This window comes from Onychostoma macrolepis, chromosome 17 (assembly GCF_012432095.1).
Source record: "Onychostoma macrolepis isolate SWU-2019 chromosome 17, ASM1243209v1, whole genome shotgun sequence".
In the NCBI taxonomy this organism is placed as follows: domain Eukaryota; kingdom Metazoa; phylum Chordata; class Actinopteri; order Cypriniformes; family Cyprinidae; genus Onychostoma; species Onychostoma macrolepis.
Genome location: NC_081171.1, coordinates 15,312,285 through 15,322,694, shown reverse-complemented (window position 1 = coordinate 15,322,694; position 10,410 = coordinate 15,312,285). Strand labels below are relative to the sequence as shown.

Below are 10,410 nucleotides of genomic sequence, written 5' to 3'. Positions count from 1 at the left end.
TAAATAAAATGCAACAAAAATAAACAGAACAAGAAAATATAAAGGTAAAAAATACAAAAACAGAACACAACATGAAGTGAACAATGTATGCCTGTGGTTTCAGGCCTAGGTTCCTACTGTATTTCTCCTGAAAGGCCAGTGATCATGCTTTTAGATCAATTTCTTTCCCTTACTAAAATTAACTATGGTTTTATCATAGTAAAACTGTTGCAAACATGTTTTTTGGCGTATTGATTACCATTTGTATGACCACTGTTTGTACTACAAATACCATGGTTAAACTAGTGTAGCAAAACCAATTTTTGTGTAAGGATTGTGCAATAGTTGTGCAACAAATTGTGCAACAAAACATACATCTCTCTTTCGCTTTCAGAGAAACTGTCATGTGGCCTCTTTATCATATGGATGTATATAAGTGACATACCACAGACTGAAGATTGAGCAATGCAAAAGTCATGGAAGTTGTAAACACGGAAACAAGACCAGTGACTGACACCTGTTCAAAAACATGTTGCTATTTTTTACCTCAAAATGAGCATGAGAAAGTACTTCTCCTAAAAATAAATAAATAAATAAAAGATTTTATACTATCAAGAGATTTTAGTAGAAAAAAATTCATGCCATCAAGATTTTTGTATGCTAAATGTACAACTGTGTACCTTTTGAAATAGTATTGACATTATATACATAACAATTAAGCATTCCAGCTAAATTATTATTAGTGTAATTTTCAAAGATTCCTATTCTCTGTGCTAAATGATGTATTATTGTAATTGTAAGGTATTATTTGTTAAAATGGCTTTATAAACACACAAAACGGATGAGAGGATCCTAATGGAGGACCAGGAAATTGTGAGATGTTTTTCATTCAGTGTGCATACCACTGACAGCACACTTAAAAACTGTGACAATATGCTTGGACCGCAGAAGAATGTGCAAAGTCATTTTCTGTGAGCCATTTTGATGGCAGTATGCATGGAATGCAAGAGAAGTCATCAGAAAATCACTCAAAAAAAAATCACTCACATCAGAAATAAAGTCACACAACCTGTTCTACTTTAAAACTTTCACATTTAAAAGCATATCTAATTCTTAATAACAGACCTCAATTCATAATGGCATGATAGTCAATATTAAAGTTAAACCAGATGACTCATGTCACAAAAAAAATACCAACAAATAATTCTCCACATTAATGTATAATAATGATAGATAGATTTATACCTCTTTCTAATTTTGAATGAAGACCAAAGGCCCCCGTGTCTGTGAACTGTTAAAGAACTGTTTAGTTAAATCAAGCCAAACACTTTATCTCATTGGTATTTTAGTGTCTTTTAACAGATACTTTACTGAACATTTTGCTGTTTATGAATTATGAAGAATAAATAAGAGATTAAACAACCACAAGGATGAGAATTGTTATGCATGACGATTAAATATACACCATACAGATGTTAATTTTCAGACATTTTTATTCCCTACTTCATAGAAACAGTGTTGTTGTAGTCAGTGGATTTGAAATTAAGAATATCTGAGGTCAGTTTATTAAAATGTTCAAAAATGTAATTAAAATAAAAGATTTTGAGGTATTACTGTAGAATCATTCAAACGGTTCACATTCTCCTTTCTCCCATTTGCATCAGGTCCGTGTTGACCTTTCCTGTGGAACATAAGAAAATCATTTCATTCCTAACTGCAAAGTTAACAATGGAATGTATTTACTAAATTTAATTGTTTTGATGTTTATATGTTGTTATAAACATAGGTAATAGGTAAATGAACTTGCCCCAATTTTGTGAGTTGACTAAAGCCATAAAGCGTCATTTTAGTAATATACTCACCCATTAGACCAGAGGGTAACTGGCAGCAGTAGCGATGCCACATTGGTTGCTCTTGTTCCTGGACATCAGGATGTAGCCCTTGTCACCCCAGTCCACACCCCAGCTAAAATCACAGCAGTTTGGAGTGTTTTAGTTGTTTTGTCTCTGTTCAGTTCTGTACTATTTTTTATTATTATTATTATTATTCATTTTTGTTTCATCAACTTGTGCTTTTTTCTTAACCTGTTCTTGACGATCCAATAGTCCTCTCCACTTGAACTTCCGTATCCAACAGCCAAGACACCATGATCCAAGTCATAGCTGCTGCACTCAGGCTCACTGTAGATACCTAGAAACATTATTTATTCAATTAGCCAGCAAATTTCTATTTAAAAGCTGGATAAATAATGAATAAAAATGTCACATTTAAAATCTAAAAAACAGGCGATGACACTTACCTGATTCATAGAGCTGGAAGCTGCTGTGTCCAGCATCGATGGCAACAGATACAGGGCCGATTGTGCCAACAGCCTCCAGTAGTGCACTTTCATCCCCACTGGTGATATCAACATATCCTGTGCAGGTGGCACCCACAGTGCTTGGGTTAAAACGGCACTGATTATCCTGCGTGGAGAAAACTGTTGATTAAAATTGTTTTAGAAAAACAGCTGAATTATTTATTATTCAAACATTATTAGGACTCACAATGGCCTCATACGAGTAGGACTCCTCTGTATCCAGACCCCCATTGGCTTCAATGTACTGGAAGGCCTGGTCCATTAGTCCTCCATTACAGCCCATGTTCCCAAAAGCACGAGAGCAGTCCACCAGCTGCTGCTCACTCAGGGACACCAGTTTACCTGTCTTCTTGAATGTCTGACCCTCCAGGGCACCAGTCTGAGAGACAAAAGAGGGATGAATAAAGCAGAAGGTAAGACCGCTGAACTAGACTGTTCAGTATATGGACTCTATAAGTATTTGCCATTTATGATTTGTTTGTAAAGGCAAAAATGTGGGTCTTACTGTACTGAAGGCCCAGCATGATCCACACATCCCCTGGTCTTTAACACTGGTCACATAGCCCTTGTCCCTCCAGTCCACGGTATTGGGCAGCACAACAGCATCCTTCAGCCGGAAGAATGTAGCACCACCACGGGCCTTAGTGTTATTCATGGAGCCCAGGCATCCACGGAACGCCACCTGTCTGTATTCCTCATTGCTCTGAGATAGGATAGAAGGAATATGATTAAGTTTTGTTTGAATTTAATTTAATAATTTTATATGTTAATTTATTTAACTACCGTATATTTTAAAATATATTCTAAAAAATAATATAATAAAAAATATTAAAAATACACTACACATTCATCATCAATTTTCTCACTTATTATGATTATTATAATGACTTGTTTGTTTGTTTGTGTGTGTGCGTGTGTTTTAATTTTTTACCATGTCAGCAAAGTATGTCATGCCAAGCCTGTAGGATTTGATGCCCTTATCTGCCATCATGTTGTGGACCAAAACCAGTTTGCGATTGGACAACCAGGTCTGCTTACGCTGAGACTCTTCCTCCACAGAATGGTAGACCTTACCTGATGTTTGACAGAAAATAAATATCTTAATAAAAATATTTTTAACACAATGAATTTGATTATAGTTATTTGTAATGCTTAAAATGCAATTTCACAAATTTTACTTTAAGGTTTCATGTTTAAAAAAACATGGAAAAAATAGTTTGAGTGTCAAATAATTTAACAAACAATTTTGTCTTTTCTTAAACACTAATTTAAATTTTTCAAGCATCTTCTGAATTTGTTTAATTACTTTGTTCCAATTCAACGAGAGGCATGTGACCCTGGACCACAAAACCAGTCATAAGGGTAAATTTTTTGAAATCGAGATTTATGCATCATCTGAAAGCTGAATAAATAAGCTTTCCATTGATGTATGGTTATGGTAATATTTGGCTGAGATACAACTATTTTAAAATCTGGAATCTGAGGGTGCCATAAAAAATCCAAATATTGAGAAAATCACCTTTAAAGTTGTCCAAATGAAGTTCTTAGCAATGCATATGACTAATCAAAAATTAAGTTTTTATATATTTACGGTAGGAAATTTACAAAATATCTTCATGGAACATGATCTTTACTTAATATATCCCAATGGTTTTTGGCATAAAAGAAAAATCAATAATATTGACAATGTATTGCTGGCTATTGCTACATATATACCCGTTCTACTTATGACTACGTTTTGTGGTCCAGGGTCACATATTTTCACATTCCTTATACAACCTGTTGAACTACCAGTATACCTGTAACCCTAGAAGATTACTCTGTGTCAAGTGCTGACTTAGGTTAAGTCATTTCTCATATACACTGCCGTTCAAAAGTTTGGGATCAGTAAGATTTTTATTGTTTTTAAAGAAGTTTCTTCTGCTCATCAAGACTGCATTTATTTGATGAAAATACAGGGAAAAAACGGTAAATATTGTGAAATATTATTGCAATTTAAAATGCTGGTTTTCTATTTGGATATATTTTAAAATAAAATTTATTCCTGTGATCATTACTCTAGTCTCCATTGTCACATGATCCTTCAGAAATCATTCTAATATGCTCATTTATTATCAATGTTGGAAACCTGTGATACTTTTCTCAGGATTTTTTTGATGAATAAAAGGTTTAAAAAAACAGCATTTGTACAGTACAATAAAAGCCTGAAGTGAGAGAGGACACAATGAACGACGTGTGAGATTCATCGAAACTCTTCTGTCTTTGATTATTGTCTGAATGGCTTCACTGCTGTTTTGTCTAGTTTGTTTATTCGGTGAGTAAAGAGAACCTGATGACTCTCTTTCCCCAAGATTTTAAAGAAGACATAGATAAAACTAAAGAAGAAGACTCTCTTACCAAATTTCATTTTCCATGCGTGAAACTCCATGTCTTCTAGAGAAATACTGGCAGCACTGGCAACAGCCAGAAAAGCAGCAGCAACAACCAAAAACCTCATCCTGCTCAGAGAAAGAGAAGACACAAATGTGAGGTCGGACAAGAGGTGCTCAAGATAAAACAGAACTGAGTTTTCTAACGTCACTGCTTCATTTTTTCTGTAATACTCCCCCACATTTTTCCTCCAACAGTTTTTTTTTTTTTTCAAATCTGGTTAAACCTGAGTACTTACTTGATGGTATGTAGAATATACATTTCCTTGATGTCAGTCACCCAGCATGTACATGAAAAAAATACCATAGTAATGTATAGTAAATATTATAGTGTTTTTTGAACCACTATAGTAAAGTGTATTATACTGTATATATTATTTACAACACTTTGTTAATGAATGCTACAGCATAGTATTAACTATAGCGAACTGATCAACTGTAATAAATACTGTAGTGTACTTTAGTTTTTACTGCAGTAAACTGTAGTGTATTGTAATATAGTTGTAGAAAACTTATAGGGTAATTTGTTTATATTACTATAATTGTTATATTACCACAGCAACTATAGAATTACCACAACTAATTAATTCAAGTAATTTACTATAGGTTCAAAAACACCATAGAATTTACTAAAAATTATTTTGGGGTCAGTTTTTACCAGAATGAAGATCTGAGTTTATATAAGAGTCTTCATGAATGAATACACTCTATCTCTGACGATGCACAATAGCCACTAATAATAGCAATCAATAAATAATGAATGTATGCAGGAATCCTTATGAAGTCATATCACAGGGTCTATAAACTGTTTATTTACATAAAAAATAGCATCTGTTTCTTAAAAACAAACCAGGCTGGATAGACTTTCTTAAGAGGAACTACTGAAACACCCTCTCATGACCTCAAGCTCTTCTAAACTGTAGTAATGTTTTACTTTAAGTTATTGTATTTTTATGAATTCTGTCAGTCACTGACAGATGGGAAGGAATAGAGGCCCATGTGACCTTCTGTCTACGGAAAGTAAAAACGCATGTGACCCAAATCCAGCAGATGCATCTCACAATGGAGACTTGGTTTCATGATTTTGAAAAAAGGCTTGTGATTTCGATTCCTGACCATTTAAAGAACTGTTCAATTAAAACAAACCAAACACTTGCTTATCTGCTTGGTATTGTAGTGTCTTTTAACAGATGAAGACTTGGTTGCATGATTTTTATGGGAAAAGAGTAATGTTTTGGATTCCTGATAATTTTGAAGAGCTGTCTAAAACAAGCCAAACTAAGCATTGTGCCGATTGTGAATTATGAAGAGGAAATATAGGAAAAGACCAAACAACCATAAAATATACACCACATAAATGTTCATTTTATTCCGTACTTCATACTAACATAGTGTTTTCCTAGTCAGGGGATTTGAAAATATAAAGAACAGCTGAAGTTAGTTTATTAATTTTTTTCAAATTGTAATTAAACTAAAAATATGATTATGAGGTATTATTGTAGAATCAGTCAAATGGTTCACATTTCCTTTTCTCCCTTCCACTCCAGATCCATGTTCATCTTTCCTGCGGAACATAAGAAAATGATTTTATTCTTAACTGCAAAGTAAACAATGAAATGTATTTATTAAATTTAAACTAAATTGTGTGAATTGACTAAAGCCATGAAATCATAGTAATATGCTCACCCATTAGACCAGAGGGTAACTGGCAGCAGTAGCGATGCCACATTGGTTGCTCTTGTTCCTGGACATCAGGATGTAGCCCTTGTCACCCCAGTCCAGACCCCAGCTAAAATCACAGCAGTTTGGAGTGTTTAGTTTTAGTTTTTCTCTTCATTCAGCTGTGTACTATTTTTGTTTCATCAACTTGTGCTTTTTTCTTAACCTGTTCTTGACGATCCAATAATCCTCTCCACTTGAACTTCCATAACCAACAGCCAGAACGCCATGATCTAAGTCAGAGCTGCTGCACTCAGGCTCACTGTAGATACCTAGAAGAAAAATATTTATTAAATTAGACAACAAATTTCTAATTCAAACCTGAATAAATAATGGATAAAAATGTCACATGTAAAACCTAACATCTAAAAACAGGCGATGACACTTACCTGATTCATAGAGCTGGAAGCTGCTGTGTCCAGCATCGATGGCAACAGATACAGGGCCGATTGTGGCAACAGCCTCCAGTAGTGCACTTTCATCCCCACTGGTGACATCAACATATCCTGTGCAGGTGGCACCCACAGTGCTTGGGTTAAAACGGCACTGATTATCCTGCGTGGAGAAAATTGGTTAGCAAAAATGATTAAAATCATTTAAAAATAAAAACAACAAGCTGAAACTTTAGAGTCAGAATAAAAATTATTAGGACTCACAATGGCCTCATATGGGTAGGACTTCTCTGTATCCAGACCCCCATTGGCTTTAATGTACTGGAAGGCCTGGTCCATTAATCCTCCACCACAGCCCATGTTCCCAAAAGAACCAGAGCAGTCCACCAGCTGCTGCTCACTCAGGGACACCAGTTTTCCTGTCTTCTTGAATGTCTGACCCTCCAGGGAACCAGTCTGAGAGACAAAAGAGGAATGAATTAAGCAGAAGGTAAGAACGCTGAACTGGACTGTGTATGGACTCTATAAGTATTTGCCATTTAAGATCTGTCTGTAAAGGCAAAAATGTTGGTCTTACTGTACTGAAGGCCCAGCATGATCCACAGTCCTTCTGGTCTTTAACATCGGTCACATAGCCCTTGTCCCTCCAGTCCACGGTATTGGGCAGCACAACAGCATCCTTCAGCCGGAAGAATGTAGCACCACCACGGGCCTTAGTGTTATTCATGGAGCCCAGGCATCCACGGAACGCCACCTGTCTGTATTCCTCATTGCTCTGAGATAGGTTAGAAGGAATATGATTAAGTTTTGTGTAAAGCAAAATAAATTAATTGAATTTAATTGAATAATTTTATATATTAATTTAACTATATTTGAAAATATATTCTAAAAAAATTATATAATAAAAAATATTAAAAATACACTACACATTCATCATCAATTTTCTCACTTATTATGATTATTATAATGACCTGTTTGTGTGTGCGTATGTGCGTGTGTGTGTGTGTGTGTGTGTGTGTGTGTGTGTGTGTGTGTGTTTTAATTTTTTACCATGTCAGCAAAGTATGTCATGCCAAGCCTGTAGGATTTGATGCCCTGATCTGCCATCATGTTGTGGACCAAAACCAGTTTGCGATTGGACAACCAGGTCTGCTTACGCTGAGACTCTTCCTCCACAGAACGGTAGATCTTGCCTGATACACACAAGCACAGCTGATGTTACATTGTGATTTAAACAGTGTTAACTGCAAAAGTTTTGCTAGTTAAAACATTTGAAAATCAATCAATCAATCAATCAATATAATATTTAATGTGTTAAAATGATTAAATAAATTAAATGTGTGTAGTAAATAATCTAACTAAATAAAGATTAACATTTGCAAGTGATATTTGACAGAAGATAAATATCTTAAAATTAATTTGATTGTAGTCATCTAAAATAAAATTTCACAATTTTCATTATATAGTTTGATATGTTTAAAAAGCATGAAAAAATGTTTTATTTGACTGTCAAATATTTCAACAAACAATTCTGTCTTTTTAAACATCAATTAAAAAATTTCTAGCACCTTATTCATTTGTTTAATGATTTTTGTTCCAGTTCAACTAGAGGCATATTTTCACATTGCATAAGCAACCTGTTGAACTACCGTTATATCTGTAACCCTGGAAAGTTACTCTGTGTCAAATGTTGAGTTAGGTTAAGTCATTTCTCATATACATTAGAATAAAAACCTTAAGTGAGAGAGGGCACAATGAACAATGTGTGAGATTCATCGAAACTCTTCTGTCTTTGATTATTGTCTGAATGGCTTCACTGCTGTTTTGTCTAGTTTGTTTATTCGGTGAGTAAAGAGAACCTGATGACTCTCTTTCCCCAAGATTTTAAAGATATAGATAAAACTAAGAAGCAGACTCTCTTACCAAATTTCATTTTCCATGCGTGAAACTCCATGTCTTCTAGAGAAAGACTGGCAGCACTGGCAACAGCCAGAAAAGCAGCGGCAACAACCAAAAACCTCATCCTGCTCAGAGAAAGAGAAGACACAAATGTGAGGTCGGACAAGAGGTGCTCAAGATAAAACAGAACTAAGATGTCTAATGTCACTGCTTCATTTCTTCTATAATACTCCTCCACATTTTCCCTCAAACAGTGTTTTTTAAAACCTGGTTAGACCTACTTACTTGATGGTATGTAGGATATACGTTTCCTTGATGTCAGTCACCCGGCCTGTCAGTGTTTACCAGAATGAAGGTCTGAGTTTATATAGGAGTTTTTAGTGTCTCTGATCAGGTGCCTGTCATACACCCATAAAAGAAGTAGTGATGCTGAGTGCAAAAGACAAAAATGGGAAATTACGTAACAATAATTGTGTGTGGCTTATAAGAGTGTAATGCTGGGGAACACGCTGTGTGGAAGGAAGTTTCCTGTAAACATCAACTGGAGATTCTTTTCTTCTTTCTCACTTATTATGATTATTATAATGACCTGTTTGTGTGTGTGTGTGTGTGTGTGTGTGTGTGTGTGTGTGTGTGTGTACGTTCTTTTACAACGTATTTGTTTGATTGTGATGTATGTGAGTTGTGTTTTTAATTAAGTTATTAAAGGCAATGTCAGCAGTCACACCAATAACAACACTGCAAAACATCAGTCATAAATGTTTTGATGAAGTTGCAAATTTTCCGGCACTTCCAGTAACAAACTGCATGTGACACATTCTTTCAGAACCAGTATGCCTGTGTGTATATATGTGTCTATGTCTATATGTGTGTTTGTGTGACTATATGAGGAAACATTTTGACTTAATCTGAAAAAAACAAAAAAAAAAATATATTTTTGTTTGTAACAAAAATCATAATTTTAAACTAATATTTCATTTCCAAACATGTTAAGATAATGTCACATGAGAGGTCTTCAAAAAGAAGGTTAATTTGCAATAATGACAGACTTACTGTACATTGTCCAGTGACAACAAAACTCTATGCTGTTGCCCTTTTAATAGGCATGTGAGTGTATTTGTGTAGGTTGATATGGGTTTGTGCGCCCCTGTATATGACAACAAACATCTGTCATGTACATAAATGTAAATATGTGACTGAGTGCTGTTGCATGTCAGCAAAACATGAGCTGATCAAACAAGAAATTGATTACAGGAAATGTTGCATGACTGTTAATGTATCGGCCTACAATATAAAAAATGTTTATGCTAACCCAAGAACACAAAGCAAAAGTTAATCAAAATTCATTTTAAAAAGCTCCAGGCAAAGATCACCAGCTTCCCTGTCATCGCATTCTCATGTATAATATTTCACATGGTTTTACACTGTGATGATGATTTCAGGGTTTTTTTTCTTTTTCTTAACTCATTCTCTCCATACTCTGCCTGTAAGCATTGTGATTAATATAGCATTTGATTTCCTGTTAATGTGAAATACCATTTGAGTGGGAAGATTTAGAAGACTCTGAATCACATAGCTTGTCTCGATTTCTTTGAAAGGTTTTACCCAACCCCAGACATCCTGTTTACCTCAG

General features: G+C 34.8%; 1 protein-coding gene across 1 annotated transcript; it reads right to left on the bottom strand.

The window, feature by feature from the left end:
- Positions 1-1,492: 1,492 nt before the first annotated feature.
- ctsl.1 (cathepsin L.1) lies at positions 1,493-9,178 on the bottom strand. Its single transcript, XM_058750060.1, has 16 exons — positions 9,063-9,178; positions 8,802-8,902; positions 7,929-8,071; positions 7,456-7,653; positions 7,143-7,334; positions 6,876-7,041; positions 6,653-6,758; positions 6,460-6,556; positions 4,736-4,883; positions 3,270-3,412; positions 2,844-3,041; positions 2,526-2,717; positions 2,279-2,444; positions 2,064-2,169; positions 1,842-1,944; positions 1,493-1,660 (listed from the first exon to the last, which is right to left on the bottom strand). The coding sequence occupies exons 2-15, from the start codon at positions 8,899-8,901 to the stop codon at positions 1,845-1,847; spliced, it is 2,055 nt and encodes a 684-aa protein (XP_058606043.1). The 5' UTR covers position 8,902; positions 9,063-9,178; the 3' UTR covers positions 1,493-1,660; positions 1,842-1,844.
- Between the last annotated feature and the right edge of the window lie 1,232 nt (positions 9,179-10,410).